The following is a 17,845-nucleotide window of genomic DNA, read 5'->3' as shown; positions in this document are numbered from 1 at the left end:
AAAGCATCACTTCACAAGAGGTAGGTTTATTGGGATCTAATTCGGGTAAATTTGACCCACAAACTAAACTGAGTTGGACAACCCATCTTTAAAAGCTAACTTTACACATTACTTGCTTTGAAAAGGTCAATAAGTTACTTTAGTGCTCTTTTAGCAGCTACATAGGCCACATAACCTAAGATACTTGGACTAACTTTCCAGATATAAGTTGTCATAACATGCTAAGTCATAACACTTCCAAATTGAATGTACACATAAAAAAAAAAAAAAACAGTAGCACAAACGTGGATATTTTCTATAAGAAAAGAAAAATATATGATTTAAGTTGAGGACTGCTGGCCTCAAACCTGTTATATTTGCGCAGTGTTAAAGTCACTTTTCATAATTTTCTTGGACATTCTACTGTATTCAAAGAAAAAAAAATGGTTTACACAATGCTTGGCCAAATTCTTCATGGTTGAATTTTTTTTTATTTTTTGCACTAGCCACATTCCCCGGGGGAATCTCCAACTGCCCTTTTAGGCTCGAGTGTTGCTTGTTTAGTTATGCTTTCTTTTTGGTTACAGCATTTTGAATGCTGAAAGCAGTCAGTGATGTTACAGGCATTGCTGGTGTATTATATACCTCAAGGACAACAGTCGCTTTAACGCCAGTTTTCATTTATTAAGACATTCATACAATTTGAGAGAACTGAAAAGTAGTGCAGGGGAGGTGTGTATATCTGTAAATGCGTATATAATCTATCATGAGCAAACTACAGCCAAACTGAGAAATCCTGACAGCAAGATGGATGAAAACACGACATTTAAATAGATTCACAAAAAAAAAAAAAAAAAAAGGCAAATACAAATCTACTATAATATATAATACCGTGACAAGTACCTCTAGTAAGCAGGCCCACAACACATCGCACATGTTAGCATAACAGAATTTGCAGACTTTATACAGCACTTATACCTTTTAGTCCACAGGTAGGTTACTAAATGGTGGAGCACATCAAATACACGCATTATAATAGAACATGGAAAGAAATGCCTGAAAAGGACCACAAGTGCAGACCCCATGGCTTTGTAGCTTCAATCTGCCAAAACAATGGAAGTCTACAACTGTCCAAGAGCGACTACCGTAGAACTCGTCAGGCGGAACTATTCTGATCCAAGATTTAGCATCGATAAGTTTGTCTTTTTTTTTTAATTATTATCCTCTCCCTCGCCCCCTGGAATAATAAGCACAATGCAAGTGTACAGTCAATGATAACTGTGTTTTATAAAGGAAAACCAAAAGGCTCAAATGAGGTCAGCCACATTCATGGGCATCTCCTCCACTGTAGTATTGTAAAATGTCTCAATGTCGCGCAGGATCCTCTTGTCCTCTTCAGTGACAAAGTTAATAGCAACTCCCTTTCTGCCAAAGCGGCCACCTCGACCAATTCTGGACAAGCACATAAAAGGTGAGCGTTCACATGGGGGGGGGACGTTCAACTCACAGCTCCAAGTCAACTCACCTGTGAATGTAGTTCTCTCGGTTTGTAGGAAGGTCATAGTTGATGACTAGGGACACTTGTTGCACATCGATCCCACGAGCCTAGGTGAACAATTAGCAATTAAAACCCCCCCCCCAAAAAAATTCAATTTCAACGTTTAAGTCTGGAATGTCGCTCGCGTATAAGTAACAGATTCCTACATCAGAGGAAACCATTGTGGAGCACGAGCACCAATCTCCCAAAAGTTCACACTGCCAAGTCATTGAGAGACTTTCAGAATGTTTGGAAGCTTTTGAGATGAACAATTATTGATCCCAACCGCTGTACCACAGCAAATTATTTTTATTTATTAACATCTTGAAATTTGAGTTCATCCTTCGATCTCAGTGACAAATGCTTTTCCAGTAGATGGCAGAATTGCGTGACCTACCCGCAGTAAACAAAAAAAAAAAAAAAAAAACTAGCTTGCGTACAAATCAAATCGGCTCACCACAACTTTTCAAAACGTAAATGTAACATGACATTATTTGACACTAACCAGCAGATCAGTAGTGATCAACACTCTGCTTGAGCCAGACCTAAACTCCCTCATAATGACATCTCGCTCCTTCTGGTCCATGTCACCATGCTGTGGACAGACAGATCCAAGAGTTCCTTTTCAGTTGCACTTTCAAGATTACAAAAGCACGTTGATAAAACTTTAGGCTCAGTGATATTTATTGGGATTGCTGTAGGAGTGATCATTTAAAACTAAATATTTGCAAAGATTTAGCACAGTAGCATTGTGCATTTATCAGTTTCCAACCTTGTTAAACCACAGATAGTGAGAAATGAATGTGTTTTGACATAGGTTAATACAAATATTGATGGGTAATTTAAGAAAGTGTTTTTTTTGTTTTTAGTTCTGAAGGGTCAAACTCCTAACCCTTTTCAATCAACACGCATCCTACCAGGGCAGAAACGGTGAAGTCTCTAGCGTGCATCTTCTCAGTCAGCCAGTCCACTTTTCTTCTTGTGTTGAGAAAGATCACAGCCTGTGTAATGGTGAGGGTCTCGTAGAGGTCACACAGGGTGTCCAGCTTCCACTCCTGAGTCACAAATGTGCACGCGCACACACACACACACAAACAAACAAACAAACACCAAACAACATATGTCAACAAATTAATCTAGTCAGGCGCAATCAAGTCCTCAGAGGAAAAACCCTCAATGTTGCACAGCATCTTGAGACAATGGACAGCGGACATTAAGAAAGAGGTCCCTCCACGCCTCATTTCCGAAGCCGTGGCTTTTTATCTCCTTCCCTGGTGTACCCATGCTTACACATCCGCATCGGCTGAGCCTCGGGAGGCTCGGCTTCTGCAGTTTGAGCAGGGTGCTTTAGAGAGAAGGGCTGCTTAAAAGAAAGGGGGGGAGAAAAAAAAAAAAAAATTCTTTCAAATGCAAACCCACCTCCCGCTCCACATTTATGTAGAACTGCTTGATACCCTCGAGGGTAAGCTCTTCTTTCTTCACCAGGATGCGGATGGGATCCCGCATGAACTTCTTGGTCACCTCTAGCACATCTGTAGGCATGGTGGCAGATAGTAGTACAACCTAGAGGGAGGGGGGTGGGAAAGGCCTCTTACAAAACACCAGAGTAACCTCTTCCGAACATTAGGCTATTTTCATAAAGGGTTTATTTGATTTATCATCATAAAAAAAAAAAAAAAATTCATCTCTAATGCAAGAAGAAAGACTTCCTTTCTTACCTGAATGTTTGTACTCAGTTTCTGGAAGATTTCATAGATCTGATCTTTGAAACCTCGACTCAACATCTCGTCAGCTTCATCCAGAACAAACATCTTGATCCATTTTGGGGCTGTACACAAACGCAAATGGTATGAGAACATTTGCCTAAATCCTCGATCAAACGGGAGGAAAAAATAAATAAATACAAAGTTTGAGGTGCAACACTCACACAGATGTCTCCTGTTGAGCATATCATACACTCGACCTGGCGTGCCGACGACTATGTGCGGCGCCTCGGCCTGCAGCTTCTGGATCTCGCTGCGGAGATTGGTCCCTCCAATACAGGCATGGCAGGTCGCCCCCATATAGTCGCCCAGAGCCAGAATGACCTTCTGAATCTAAAAAGAGAGAGCACAGCACATGGAAGCCGGCTCAGAGTCGCACAGCAGAACGGCTGCGCATCAAGTCAAACTGGAGTGATCAGTGTGTCAAGAGCTCTCAACATTAAGAGTCAGTCCCGAAAGATGTTATGCCATCATGTCACCCAGTTATTTACACCAACAAATTCCCCCCCCAAAAAAAGTTAAGCCAGATCACCTTTTAGACCAGTGCAGTCATGGACGGAGACTACACCAAATCTTAGGGGTATAAATTTCACATTTGCAGAATTTAGACAAGTCTTTAAAGAACGGTACCTTTTGGGTCTGAATAGTGTCCTCAAAGTGCTGCCTAGGTCTGAGACACTGCTGAGGTATTCATGACCTCAGGAACAGCATACCTGCTGAGCCAGCTCTCTGGTGGGAGCCAAGACCAGAGCCTGAGTCTCCTTCTGCTCTATGTCCAGCTGCTGCAAGATAGAGATGGCAAATGTGGCCGTCTTGCCAGTGCCTGACTGGGCTTGAGCAATGACATCATGGCCTAATGGCAAAAGGGCACAGGATTATTTAGGGACACACCACAAACAATGCATGCAGTCATTTCTTTTAACGCGTTCAAGTCTGAGTCCCAACCACTAAACCACAGCCCATTCTTTCATTAGATGGCTGGCATCACCCAATAATACAATTAACCTGTACATCAACAAAACAGAATAAAACCTGTTACAAATAAACAGGGCCAGATTTCACACAAAGAAAAGTTCAGAATTTGACAGTTTTTGGCAGAAACCTTTATCTACAGTTTATCAATTTCATTATTCTTCGCAAATAGATTATCACCATATCGTGAGTGTATTTTTTTTAACCCATTTGTGGGCAGCATCCCATTTTTGGGACATCATGATTTTCCAGGCATTATATCCTTCAGTATATAAAAATATGTAAGCGTTTTAATCTGAAACCATAATTTGGTATCAAGAGAGGATAACTCAGTCAAAGTTAGCAGTTATTTCCCTTTCCTTCCTGACCCAACATGGCTGCCTCAAGTACATGTGGAGCGTTTTCCAAGAGAAGAAAGAGTGAAAGGTCAGTATGCAACCAAGTTTGTCTTCAAAATGCTAATCCATCAGTATTACTAATGTGTAAGTGTCATTCTAGAATAAGAATTAATTAATAAACATATCTCTAGTATGTACTACTTCACAGAACTGATAACATACCCATCCCACTGCCCGCGAAAAGGTACATCTTTTTTGCCCTTTCTTTTATACGTTAAACGAGAAAGAAGTCTTATTTCCTTGATTGTGGACTGTTAGGACACTTATCTCAATAAGGCAAAAAAAAAATTGCCACCCTGCCCATGAATGGGATAATATACAGCCTCCAAAATACAAGCTACTGTACTTGGCTAGCAACGTTATCTTTGTCCATCATCTTGAGGCTAATCTGAATGTGTGCCTGTTTATCTGGCCAAAGTTTCTCTGAGTCATCACATCTAGTCTAGACACCGGGATGCTTTGATGGAAACAGAATTTCAGAAAACACAATATTGGGCCATTTTTGGTGGACAAAAATTTTCCAGCCACTCCCAGAGGCCTGAGCAGGATAGTTGCTATACATATTTAGGTGGGGGCACTACAAGCCATGGGCCACTGTTAATGCCAGGCCCTGGGAAAGATTCCACTGGGCAACATTTTTTCTCAACGAAACAAAAATGGGCCTTGGTTCAATAAAGGTTGGGAACATGCGACTCTGTGGAGTGATCAGTGAGAAAAGGATATCCCCATTAATGGGTAAGTCCCGAAAGATGGAAAAGCATCATTTCACTCAAATATACCAGTTAATTGCTTTTTTTTTTTTTTTTTAAATGCTATACTGTACCTTTAATGCAAGGGATAATGGCCCTCTGTTGAATGGCTGAAGGCTTTTCAAAACCATATGCATAAATTCCCCGGAGAAGAGTCTCCTTCAGGTTCATATCATCAAAGTTGTCTGTAATGCCATTCCAGTTGCTCTGAAAACAAAACTCAAATGAGCAAAAAACATATTGGCACGTTGCAATAATAGCTGGTTGCAAAATGGGGGTACCTCAATGACACCATCTGGCTCCATTCCATCTGGCCCCACATGGTCGCTGTGAAGGAAAAGAGGGGAAAAAAAATTGAATCCATTTTATTTCTATAGCACCAACTCATAACTGCCTCAAGGCACTTTACATAATTGAGCATGTCTGGAATCATGCGCCCCACACAAAGTCCACTGAACCCCACATGAGAACGCACTAGGTCATAGAAGGAAACGGGAGCGGGGCTGGGAATCACTAAGGAAGGAACCTTAAACAGGCTTCAGAATCACTGCGCCAACAGTCTGCCTCAACTGTTTGGCACTGCTAGAGCAAAGACCGCCCCACCATACCCAAAAGGATCCATTTTTCCACCCAACTGTGACAAATGCATCAGTATTCCTAAACTGTACTAATTCTAACGGAAGCAAAAACGCTACACACTAAACATGCCAATGTAGGCATGTTTAGTAGCTAAAACTAGATGCGCCCAAGGTGCAACCATGCAGTGGTGGACTTACCATTCGCCTCAAGAACACCCCCAACCCAAAAAATAAAATAATAATTTATTTAAAAAAAAAAAAAAAAAAAAACATTCAACAAAAATTGATTGACCTTTTCTTCACTGAAATCCAATTATTTTAGTCCCAATTTACATGCTTAATCTACCATGGCTTGTTTTTCATGCAATGATTATTCCATTTTATGCCCATGTGCGGATTTGTCTCAAGAAGAAGGTGTCAACAGTTTTTAGTAAGCTACCATCGCTCGATTTCAACCTTTTCTCATAGTGCTACAAAGTGTGGATAACACAAAAACACAGGCCAGACTCTCTTGGCAGTAGTAGCACCGCAACACGTGTCAGCAGAGGGAGCTGCAGTAGCGATCAAGTTTAGAGTGACAGGAGTGGAGCATTCATCATTAAATGTTATCCTATTTTTTTTAATACATATGTACCACCACTAAAACAGTATTCTTGACTTTAGTGAATTTGTGGAATTAAAAAAAATAAATTCATCAAGCTCAGAGGCTGCCATGTTGGCCAATATCCCCCTCTGTTGTCAATCAAAATTAACACACCAAACTAGCCAAAATTTTGTTCAACCCATTGTTATGGTGGTTACTGCTGTATACCAGGGGTGCCCAGACTTTTTTTTTTTTAACCCCAAGATCTACATGATGCGTTCATTTTGGTAAAGCGCAAGGGGTGATATTACCCAATATACCAACAACTCAAGATGGATTAATTTGTCGAGGGAATTTTACAAAAAATAAAATCAGAATGCTGTAGTACAATAAATTCTTGCAGGAAAAAAGGTAATTATTTCAAACAATAACTACGATTACTTTTGTAAAAACTAGTAAAATGATTCACTTGTTAGATAATCTTCAAGAAGGATTTTAAAGCCTCTCTGGTTCAAGACCTCTCGTATTTACATTTTTTCGTTGAGGATATTGATAATCTCTGCCCTGAATGTGGCGGGCCGCATGACTGGGTTTGCCTGGGGGGGGGGGGGGGGTCCCCCCAACGTAGTACGCCCCTACTACCACGTGGTGCTGGGAAGCTTGCTCACTTATGGCGCAGTCGGGTTGAGTTAAATAGTCCTGAAATTGGGGGGGACATCGTGTGCTTTGATTGCCATTCAAACACCCTAAATGACACCGTTAAAAAAAAAAAAAAAAAAACATACGTCAAATTCCACGAACCAGGCCACGGGGTCGGTAGATTCATTCCCCCTCCCCCTCCCTAGAAAAAAGAGCGCCCCTTACGCAACCGAGCAGGTCTGGACCCAAGATTTGATATCAAAACTAACCAGTAATCAAAAATCATACACATGCAGTCCAATTTCAACATGGAGCCCACGCTGCGATGGCAGAGCCAACATGTCGGCCACTGGGGCCTACACCAGTACGGTGCTGTACAGTCACCACCGAAGAATTTTACTGCAGTCAACCCAGCGTGGGCCGAAGCGACCACATTGAAACCAAAACAAAAGATACAAGTGTATATATATATAAAGACACATATACCATTAAATGAATGATCCGCACAACCTTTAGAGGGAATATTATAAAGGACACATTTCGAATGTATCGCAGCCGACCGTTAGCTACCCGATAGCAGCGTCTGACTCAGGCCCAGGCTGCATTTAAGTAATTTGAGGATATTATAGCGCTAAAAAAAAAAAAATTCTGCACGCTTCTGAATCAATTTCAATCCATAGGCATTTTGTTTTAATTACCTGTTGTAATCAGCAGAATCGTTAGACATGATACTTCTCCTAGCTCGGCATGCGACTGGAAAGATCGCTGATGGCGACGTCAACTGCCTTTATGTGGCCGAACTACTTTCGCCTTTTCAACCCTGTAGCCGCTATCCTCCAACATATTGTCGATGCCGTGTGTATAATTTTCACCACATCCTATTACAATATAATACATATCCTTTAGTTGGCATTTTGTCCTCGTATGGGAATAAACAACCAAAACTTTATCTCACTATATGTATTAGCGGAAGGATTTTGCAGTAATAAAGAGTGCTGCGGCAGCTATCGTGCCCGCGAGAGGACAAAAATCTTTCTTGAGGTTGCGTAACAGCGTTGTCATTGAGCCAAAGGAGCGGTTGGATAAAGCCATCTATTCAATATGAGTATAGAATACAGTATATATTTTAAGAAATTATTAGAAATATGTGGACAAGGCAGGAACAACATCATCAAGGTTATTTGTAAATATCTAATTATATCAGACATTGCCAAACAAGTAAAATTTTCAGATTATTACGCCTCTTTTCATTGATGTAGATCCGCCCTTTCTCGTACTTTTTTTTTTAAAAAACAGTTTATAATTGGTGGGCGGTTGTTTTACGGTCCACTCGTTCAAAATCTCTTTTAAAGTATACTTAGTATGGATTACACCATGCATAGACTGGCATGGTGTTACAGATAGACAATCAATGCAGGAGATCATTTATAATTATGCTTTGACTGTCTCGTTTACCTTGGAAAAAAATGACCTGCCCCACATGGTGAACTTCCCTGGTTACATCCTTGTACTTGCTGATGCAAGTTCCCAACTGCATTGAAGATGAATCTTGGTATTCATCAAGTTTTAGGATTTCTTTAATCCAATGTGAGCTCGTTCCACTTCAAAGTGCCGTGCATCTACTCGACGAAGCCAAATTAAAAGGCAGAGTCCTGCACTTGAATGCATGGGTGCATAATGTTTGTAATTATGGATACTGCTCGATAATATATTGGGCTGCACCATACAGCGGCAGGTATAACGTAGTATGTGCTTGCCCGATATGACTCATCAAACAAGTTAGACAAACACTTCATAATGTTGTAGTGTTGGCGTCTTGGAGTCTGTTTTCAACTGAGAGCTATTTGAGGTGATTTTAATGATGATGTCCCTGTACGAACTTGAAATGGTTCACACGCGAGTTGCAAGGCATTGTTCTTTCGATTATTATTACAGTATTACTTACAGTTTGCGTGCCTTTTCCTGGCATCCAAGGAATTATGTACAAAACTACTTTGAGATGATTCACGTGAGATTTACTTAAAAAATGTGAATGACAACAATATTTGCTGCACTATCTGACGATTCTGCAGTTTATTTCAAAGGCCTAAAGTCTACACTTGAATCACATCTGGATTCTACCACATCTACCTTGATTTCTGACCCCAATATGATAACATTTTCCATCATGTCAACTGGTTGAGAGATACTTGCCGACGAAACATATCTTCAATCTAGTTTTTTTTTTTTTAAACGAAATAATAGGATGAATTAAATTGAAAGCGGAAAAGTGGCTCAGCTGGTAAAGCGTTGACGTCACAGTTCTGAGGACCTGGGTTCGATCCTGGCCCTGCCTGTGTGGAGTTTGCACGTTCTCCCCGTGCCTGCGTGGGTTTCCTCCCACATTCCAAAACCACGCAACATTAACTGGACACTCTAAATTGCCCCTAGTTGTGATTGTGAGTGCAGCTGTTGTTTGTCTGGATGTGCCCTGCGATTGTCTGAGAACCAGTTCACGCCTCCTACCCCTGAATGAAGTTAAGCTGAAGCGTGAGCTCATATATCTGGATCAGAAGCACAATCTGACAGTGCGTCCTTAGGATGGCAACGGACAATTTCTAAAGTTTTCAATTCATCTAATATCCATGTAATCAGGGAGAACACTTCTGTATCCAACAGTATTATCGCAACACTAGCATAGACGTGCCATTATAGCTGAGTTTAGTCATAATCACGCAAAGAGCTGTGCAGTCATCATTTATTTTTCAGTTCCATACTGTATCTTGACTTTAGTGTACAATAGTGTAGTAGTTGGCAAATAGCTCCTCTCCTGCCGTGATGTCAATGAGTGATACGAGGACCACACAGCGAAGAGGTCTTTGCGAGTAAGGACTGTAGTTGACGTTGGGAAGGTATCGGCGGAGCTGGACGGGAATCGTGTCAGGAACGTCGTACTCCTGGTAGCACACGTTGGCGGGCCTCTCGTTGGAGCAGTTGTTCACATACTGACCCATTGCCAGCGGGTTCTGGGGCGTGCCAGTCAGCCAGCTGGTATCGCTTGTCTCCAAAGGGCCCATTCGGTCCCTGCCACTGCATGACTTGTACACCATCTTGGAGATGCCTCTGTCGTTTCCATCAACCAAGACGCCATCGATGCACCGAAAGACAAAAGGGTTTCTGATGGATTGGAGCAGAATCGGCTCATAAGGTTGGTAGATGGTGCCAGGATACATGGCAACTGTTGCTCCTCTGGGTACTGAGCCCCTGGTGACGAACACTCCAGTTCCCGCAGAAGGAAGCGTGCTGGGCTTCCGATCGATACAGAAGCCAAGTGACTGGAACATGGCATCACGTCCACAGCGCCCCTTGGCACTTTCTACCTGGCCGTGGAAATGCCCGAGCTCCACACCGCCATTCGCCCTGTCCAGAACTCGGAAGAGGTGCAGAAGACTCCGTGACACCTCCTCGTCCGGGACCAACTTGTCCTCGCGGCGCCCTTTGACTTGGCGCAGCGTTTTCTCATTTTTAGAGATGTTAAGTACAATCCAGGGCAAAAAACGGTGTCGGTACGACTTCCAGGTGAGCCGAAATCTCTCCAGTACTTTTCTAAACATTCACGGTCTTCGTACAAGTTACAAACAAGAGGACTTAAATACATCCTGTGCAACAACAACTTAATGACTTCCGACACCGGTGCTTCACAAAAATAAAAGTACCCTTACGCTTGGTTATTCATTATTCGGTTTTGTCACTACATGTATTATAAATAAAAAAATATATGGATCGTGTTCATTAATGAAATCGTGTCTACATAATTATTTGCCGAGGGATTCAAAGCTAAACGACTGTTTTAATTTGAAAAAGTCAGCCGGAGCCGTGCTTGTTTCTGTAACATTGCTTACACGCTTAGCTGAATGGGTGGAAAGGGAGCCGAGCAAAGACAAACATGGTAAGAAATCTTATCTATTAACTTAGGATGCTGCTGAAATATCATTGATCAGGAAAACGCGACACGACTGGCCGAGAAACCGACTTAATTGCCTTAAACAGCCCTTACTTGTCCCCACAAAACGTACATATGCGCGTTAGCCTGCGCTGACTAGCTGATGGTACGGAGGCCAACTCGTTCTATTAGCTAGCCAAGCTGCTAAAGGCTTTTACATGGTAACTTTTCAAGAGTTGTTTCTACACTCGTCGGTCTAATGGCAGCCTCGTCCACCGCTTTTGCCAAGGGCTGTCCTTCCTCAAACAGATTCCTATCATCAGTTGGTCACAGCTGTCAAACAGGGTTGTGGCGTGAGATAAGTGAAATGTGTGCGTTGGGAGTGGAGATGGAGCTATGCTCACCTCCCATGATGTTATGAAATCAGTCTTGTAGTGGGGATTCAGATTTCACCACATTTGGGACGATTTGCCTGGTTTTATTGACATTGCACCGAAGAGCGAAGGCGGGGATTTATGATGAAGTCGAGACACTTGGTAAAGAGAAATAAACACCTGTACAAGTAGAAGTAGTCCTTCAACGTCTGGACCAAACTGTAAAAAAATAAGGAAGTGCAGAGTTAAATGTATTTAAAGTCACTCCCACACACATGAGTTTAATTTGTTTGTTGACTATATTTGTAGTGAACAGTGGTGTCTGGACGTAGGATTTTAATTTGTTCCATGACCTATCTTTTTTTTAACTATCTTAGTTTAGAGCGGTACTTTGACTTTTGAGTTTAATTAGCGATGTGACAAGTTTAACCTGGTTGGGACGGCTGTGTCAACGTGAGTATAAAGCTGCAAAAACTTTGAAAATCAGATGATTGATCCTGGAGGGTGAGATTTTTTTTGTGTGTGTCGCAAAAAAATATGCCTTTTGGTAGAATCCCCCAAAATCTGGTTTAAAAAATAATGCCTTCAAATGTTAGTAAAAATGTAAACCCATTAATTTTCAAAACGTCACAATCACAATTTTCAAACTTTCATAGAGGACTACTGAATATTCACTGTTGAAAGGCTGACGTTCTGAGGATTTGGACAATATTAGGTTGAACAAAGTGTCTCTATTAATCGATTATCAACAAAATCGTCAAATAGGATGAGAATTGACTAGTTGATAAATTTGTGCATCCTTATATGTTACCTTGACTGATAAGTTTGGTTTGCTGCCTTAGCGAGTTCATAACTCAATATACAGTGGTGCCCTGATACATTAATTGGAGTACTCATAAATCAAGATTTTTTTTTTTTTTTTTTTAAAGAAAAAAGGAACAATGAATTTTTACTTCCATTTCAGTTATAAGCAATGCAGGTTTTGAAAACTTGACACCATGAAAAAAAAAACCTCTTTATTTAACTTTCATTGTTATGGTACTTAAGAGAAAGTAAAGCTTCAGTAGGTAGCATTTTACTGTATTTGTGCTTTGTTTGGTACTTCTGGATCCCACATTTGTCGTGATGTGGTGGTGTTCTTTTTTTGCCTATCCCCAGAACAAGCTGAAGTCCTCACAGAAGGATAAAATTCGCCAGTTCATGATTTTCACCCAATCCAACGAAAAGACTGCGCTGGTCTGTCTGTCACAACATGACTGGAAACTAGAGGTGGCCACAGACAAGTTTTTCCAAAATCCAGAGCTCTATGTTTCGACTTTAAAGGGAGCTTTAGACAAGAGGAAGCTTGAGCAGCTCTACAACAGATACAGAGGTACACAAAGAAGAAAATGCTGAACACAAATATGTTAAGGATATATATGCATTCAAACAATCCCGTACCTGGATTATTCGCAGAAAGATTTGTCACAAAGTCCAACACTGAGTCAGTGTTTCTCAATCTTTATTGAGCTCCGGCACATATTTTACATGAGAAAAAAAAGTCATTGCACACCACTAAACAAATTGCAACAAAATATACTGGAATTAATGATAACGTCATCTCAATATGTTCCCAAGTTTACTGTGTGTGAAATCTGTGCCTGCATAAATAGATGAGTAAATGTACATTATTCGTAATGGAGAAATAGTAGTTTTTGGACAAGTTCTGTAAAAATGAATTATTTCCTGCAACACTCTTACTGAGCTCTTATTTTTGTGGGTTGTTGAATCACTGCAACATGGATGTGATTATCTTCCACTGAATACCTTTCCACTCAGATCCTCACGACGACAACAAAATTGGCATCGAAGGGATTCAGCAGTTCTGCGACGACCTCGGTTTAGACCCCGCTAGTATAAGCGTTCTTCTCATCGCATGGAAGTTCAAGGCCGCGACACAGTGCGAGTTCTCAAAACAGGAGTTCATGGACGGCATGACAGAACAAGGGTGAGAATGTACATCCAGTAGTGCCTCACTAGATTGTTTTTATTCCAAATTGACAACACTCATTCGTCTGAAATAATCCTTCTTTGAAAATGCCATTAATCTGTCATATCCCTCCATTAGGATACCAACAGGACATTTTGGATGTCTATATTAAGACAAAAAGTGCTCGAGATTATTGTACTTAACAAATACTTTAAAAACATAATCAAAAAGAATGTTAAAAAAAAAAAAGATTGTGCGGTTCCTTCTGGTGGGTGAGACTTGACCACCAGGGACACGGGTGCACTATAGACATATGATTATAAAACAAGACGACAGTCGCACCTGTTCAATAAGATGCAATCATGTGTAGTTGTTTTTCTCAGAGGATAAAGAACATATGTGAGCCTCCATCACAAAACCAATGAAGAAGTCGCATGGCTGTGTTTTGAGCTATATGTTTTTCATAAATGTTTTAAAATGTTTTCCAATAATATATAAATTGCAGTTATCAGGCAACGTTAGCCAAGCAGTTAGATAGGATGTGTTGTTTACATAATGAAGGGACTGTCATACAGCCTTTTATTGATTGCCACTTGCGTAATGACGTACTTTTGAATTAAATCCGTGGCTGCAGAGAGCCCCAACATTTCTGCCGATGCCAGAAATGGTGTGGTTTTCCTTCTTGCGAGTGGCAGCAGCCGATTTGTGTCATCATTATCGAACTTCATTCGTGCATATTTTGTTGTAGTCATTTTTTTTTTTTTTTTTTTTTTTTTTTTTTTTTTTTTTTTTAGCCCTTACGTTAAAAATTCCCATCAAACTAAACAGGACCATGCAACATTCGATTGGTTTTCATGCTGGAGGGTCACATATGATATAGTGTTTGTCCACATGTGTTGCAGCACAGTTTGTGTTCAAATATCAGTTGCCTAAGGGGTTATCCCAAAGCAATGTTTTGTACTTCAGAGTGGCATGCACATTCTACAAGGGAGTGTCAAAAAGTAATGAGCCCAATTTAACCTAACCTACACAATTGCCACAAGAAGCGAGCTACGACCCAAATTGGTTGCCACTCAGTCGCAGGGCACCAATAGACAAGCAGACGAGCATTTGCACTCACAGTCGCAAACTCAATAAGTGGGAAGTGAACCCACGCTGAGCTGCACCGAAGTTAGGCGAAAGTACCACAACGCCATCAGCGACTCATTTCAATTAGCAGTAAGTTAAATTGGGCTCATTACTTTTATGACTTTTATCCCCCTTGTATTTGGTTTTATGGTCAACTTTAGCAAGGCGCAATGGCAATAAAAGAGTTGCAAGCCTCATTTTCAAATTATCTGCTAAAGTGCTGCTCGTTGCAAAGTGACATGAGTTCACTGCTACCATCTCGCGCTCGTAAAAAAAAAAAAAAATTGCTCGCAAGTCAAAGCACAAAATTGGTTCAGCGACAGCTCGTATATTAACACTCTTAAGTCATTCTCTCGTAAATCACGGCACCAGTGTATTTGTTAAAAATGACCCAGACTGCAGCTTTATATGATAACATAAGGTCGCTTGTTACAAAGTATATGTCCCCTGCGATAAGATGGTGATCAGTTCAGGGTGTACCCCACCTCTAACTCAAAGTCAGCATGCTTACGACCCCGGTGAGGATAAGCTGTACGGAAAATGTCTAGTGATGGAGATCCCGCGTTATATTGTTGACTGCATTGTGTCTCCTCAGGTGTGACAGTATAGACAAGCTAAAAGCGCAACTCCCCAAGATGGAACAAGAGTTAAAAGACCAAGGAAGATTTAAGGACTTTTACCAGTTTACGTTTAATTTTGCCAAGAATCCTGGCCAGAAAGGTTTAGGTAACAATCAACTCTGATACTCTGAATGAGTGATTATAACCTTGTTTGAGTTATGTCTATTTTTTTTTTCTTTTGTTGTTTTCTTCTAGATTTAGAAATGGCGATTGCATATTGGAATTTAGTATTGGACGGAAGATTCAAGTTTCTCGACCTATGGAAAACATTTTTAGTTGTAAGTTGTGGGCTCCCGTGATGCACCTTTCCAATGCGTCTTCACATTTTGTTCAAATATGTCCTTGCTATCTTTTTTTGTGAATAATGTATATCAGATGGGTATGAAATCAGAATTACTTTACATTTTATCCACACGCAAACACTTAATAAAATAATAATGTCATGACTTATGGCTGGGCACAGAGAATCCAGGCAACATGTCAGTAATTTCAAAGGAATCCGATGATCGTCGAGTACATTCTCTCAAAAACTCTTGTCAGGATTAGCTTGAGCTTGACTTCATGTTTTGCTATTGCAGGAGCATCACAAAAGATCAATTCCGAAAGACACATGGAACCTGCTGTTAGACTTCAGCACCATGATCACAGACGACATGTCCAATTATGATGAGGAAGGTTCGTGCTGCATTTAATGAAAACGGGTCCCCTGTAGGCGTGCGTAGAACTGGGAACTCGATGTAATGCACATGAAATAAAATAGAATGCCTTGTGTGTGGTTATATTTGTTTATTTTGGAAATAAACTTCAACATGCCTGTTCTGAAGAAGACGTTTTTTTGTCTCTCCCCCCCCTCGATCAGGAGCATGGCCGGTACTCATTGACGACTTTGTGGAGTTTGCACGACCGCACATCGGGACCAAAAGTACTGCAGTTTGAGCTCCCGTTAACGACAGCCTGCACAAACTAGAGAAACGAACACGTGGCCCACGCTGAGCTGACAACTACGTTGCCTTTTCAATCCTCAGGACTGAAATATTTTACACAGCAGAGACTTTATATATACATACACGTGTATGTGTGTGCGCGTGTGTTCATGTATGTACAATACAAAAAAAAAATGCATATCACTTTGTGAGTCAACTTGTGGTAGTTTGATGGTGTTATCTACCATAATGGGCTTTTGTATGTGTGTGTGTGGTGTGTGTGTGTGTGTGTGTGTGCGTGCGCGCGCGTATGTGGTGTGTGTGTGTGTGTGTGTGTGTGTGTGTGTGCCCCGAAGCCAAGAAAGAAGAGGCATCATGTCAGTTTTGGGATGTGTTTGGACTCTGCTCAAATGTCAACACACACTCTTCAACTATAATGTAAACATTCTTTAATAATGACTTTTAATTTGACTTCTGCGCAGCATCAAGATTTTTGTTTTATGATACATCTCTGTGACTATTCCGTATCACCTTTTTTTTTTCTTTCCCAAGCTCAACCCTGTTTCTTTGAACATAAAATAAATGTTTCAGTTTTTGAAGCAGCCTTGCCTTGTGTGCTTCAGAGCTGTTTTTAACAGCCCCAGCGTGATCAATATGTTCTTAAACTTTCAGGCTTAGGTTAAAGAAGATCAATCTTTGGAAGATGTCAATATTTCTTTCCAAACAAGGAGGAAGTGATAGTCAAAATAAGTATTGGTTTTGAAAATTACTAAATGGTGGAGGAGGGGGGGGGGGGGGGGGATGTACAACTGCATTGCATCACAGTGACTTTTTCAAAATGATTATTATTGGTAACCTTATGCAGCAGGGGCCTCCAATAAATCAGAAAAAGAAGAACTGCCCTGTTCAAATGCCAGGTTTTTGTGATGTTAAAAAGACCAACCTAAATCGTTCCAAAACTTTATCCACCATTCATACATATAACAGTATAAATGTTTTCTAAAATATTTGGAACTGAGTTATGTGGAGTTCCAACTGGCACTCAGTGTTAGGTCAAAAAGCTTCAGGCCTCGACTCGAAAGTGAAGGTAAAGATTCAGGAAAGTCTACAAGAAGAGCTGAATTTTATATGGCGGATTTTTGGAGGCACTTTAAAGGATGGAACTTCTGTGGTGACTTCCTTTTAATATGAATTTAAATGTGAGTTGTTAATTCTGAAGAGTATTGTCCCAGTTATAAGATATGCACACTTGGGCAAACATTATCTGAATTAATGAATTTAATTTAACTTTCCCTATTGAGAGGTTTGAAAAAAATCATTTGGGTTGTACAGGTGATATGCCCCATTTATGGTGGGAAATGTTTTGAAATAATTTATTTTGGCCTTGTTTTTCTAAATTGCAAATACCTGTGGGGTGTGTAGACTTTTTACATGCAGTTTACATTTTGAAAAAAGTACCTCTTTGGTGATATTACCACTTTACTTTTTTGTTTGTTTGCTCATCTTACTGCACCCAACCATGTGTGTCGGTTGCTAGGTGACGAGAAATGTAGTTTAACAGTAGTAGTTTAGCAAGGTGAGCCTCTAGCATAGTGATGTCATAAAGCTCCCGCCGCACAATTGCCTTTCAAATGTTGCCTCCCTGTGATGACATCAGAGAGAATGACTACGACAACAACCCGTGATGTCGTACAATCAATTTCCTCCAAGC

General features: G+C 40.7%; 3 protein-coding genes and 3 non-coding genes across 9 annotated transcripts; 1 reads left to right on the top strand and 5 right to left on the bottom strand.

Moving 5' to 3' along the window:
- Positions 1-642: 642 nt before the first annotated feature.
- On the bottom strand, positions 643-8,048 carry eif4a2 (eukaryotic translation initiation factor 4A2). The gene is made up of 11 exons (XM_061839156.1): positions 7,897-8,048; positions 5,680-5,725; positions 5,473-5,605; positions 3,993-4,132; positions 3,444-3,612; positions 3,235-3,344; positions 2,936-3,079; positions 2,434-2,571; positions 2,022-2,111; positions 1,505-1,584; positions 643-1,431 (listed from the first exon to the last, which is right to left on the bottom strand). The coding sequence occupies exons 1-11, from the start codon at positions 7,923-7,925 to the stop codon at positions 1,287-1,289; spliced, it is 1,224 nt and encodes a 407-aa protein (XP_061695140.1). The 5' UTR covers positions 7,926-8,048; the 3' UTR covers positions 643-1,286.
- On the bottom strand, positions 2,691-2,876 carry LOC133511638 (small nucleolar RNA SNORA81). The gene has a single exon (XR_009797979.1). It is a non-coding gene; the product is annotated as a small nucleolar RNA SNORA81 (small nucleolar RNA).
- On the bottom strand, positions 3,689-3,760 carry LOC133511639 (small nucleolar RNA SNORD2). The gene has a single exon (XR_009797980.1). It is a non-coding gene; the product is annotated as a small nucleolar RNA SNORD2 (small nucleolar RNA).
- On the bottom strand, positions 5,349-5,420 carry LOC133511640 (small nucleolar RNA SNORD2). Its single transcript, XR_009797981.1, has one exon. It is a non-coding gene; the product is annotated as a small nucleolar RNA SNORD2 (small nucleolar RNA).
- Positions 8,049-9,177: 1,129 nt separating the features above from the next.
- Positions 9,178-10,922, bottom strand: setd9 (SET domain containing 9). The gene has a single exon (XM_061840054.1). The coding sequence runs from the start codon at positions 10,789-10,791 to the stop codon at positions 9,967-9,969; it is 825 nt and encodes a 274-aa protein (XP_061696038.1). The 5' UTR covers positions 10,792-10,922; the 3' UTR covers positions 9,178-9,966.
- A 61-nt stretch (positions 10,923-10,983) lies between these two features.
- Positions 10,984-16,736, top strand: dcun1d1 (DCN1, defective in cullin neddylation 1, domain containing 1 (S. cerevisiae)). 4 transcript variants are annotated; one of them, XM_061840056.1, is made up of 7 exons: positions 10,984-11,126; positions 12,653-12,866; positions 13,313-13,481; positions 15,187-15,317; positions 15,407-15,489; positions 15,790-15,886; positions 16,071-16,736. In XM_061840056.1, exons 1-7 carry the CDS (start codon positions 11,124-11,126, stop codon positions 16,145-16,147), a joined length of 774 nt encoding a protein of 257 aa, XP_061696040.1. In that variant the 5' UTR covers positions 10,984-11,123; the 3' UTR covers positions 16,148-16,736. The 4 variants fall into 4 exon arrangements, with proteins under 4 accessions (XP_061696040.1, XP_061696041.1, XP_061696039.1 ...); XM_061840057.1 differs by lacking the exon at positions 10,984-11,126 and adding an exon at positions 11,140-11,341; XM_061840055.1 differs by lacking the exon at positions 10,984-11,126 and adding an exon at positions 11,376-11,656.
- Positions 16,737-17,845: the final 1,109 nt, after the last annotated feature.

Source organism: Syngnathoides biaculeatus, chromosome 13 (genome assembly GCF_019802595.1).
Source record: "Syngnathoides biaculeatus isolate LvHL_M chromosome 13, ASM1980259v1, whole genome shotgun sequence".
Taxonomy (NCBI): Eukaryota; Metazoa; Chordata; class Actinopteri; order Syngnathiformes; family Syngnathidae; genus Syngnathoides; species Syngnathoides biaculeatus.
Note: the sequence above shows the minus strand (reverse complement) of the source record. Positions and strands in the feature narration are given on the sequence as shown.

Coding starts and splice junctions, on each gene's coding strand:
- dcun1d1 (XM_061840055.1), top strand. CDS start 11,636: ATGATGAAGTCGAGACACTTG. Junction 15,318..15,406: donor TCCTGGCCAGAAAGGTTTAG/GTAACAATCAAC, acceptor GTTTTCTTCTAG/ATTTAGAAATGGCGATTGCA. Junction 15,887..16,070: donor GTCCAATTATGATGAGGAAG/GTTCGTGCTGCA, acceptor CCCCTCGATCAG/GAGCATGGCCGGTACTCATT.
- eif4a2 (XM_061839156.1), bottom strand. CDS start 7,925: ATGTCTAACGATTCTGCTGATTACAACAG. Junction 5,606..5,679: donor AGCCAGATGGTGTCATTGAG/GTACCCCCATTT, acceptor TTTTGTTTTCAG/AGCAACTGGAATGGCATTAC. Junction 3,080..3,234: donor AACTGAGTACAAACATTCAG/GTAAGAAAGGAA, acceptor CCCTCCCTCTAG/GTTGTACTACTATCTGCCAC.
- setd9 (XM_061840054.1), bottom strand. CDS start 10,791: ATGTTTAGAAAAGTACTGGAGAGATTTCGGCTCACCTGGAAGTCGTAC.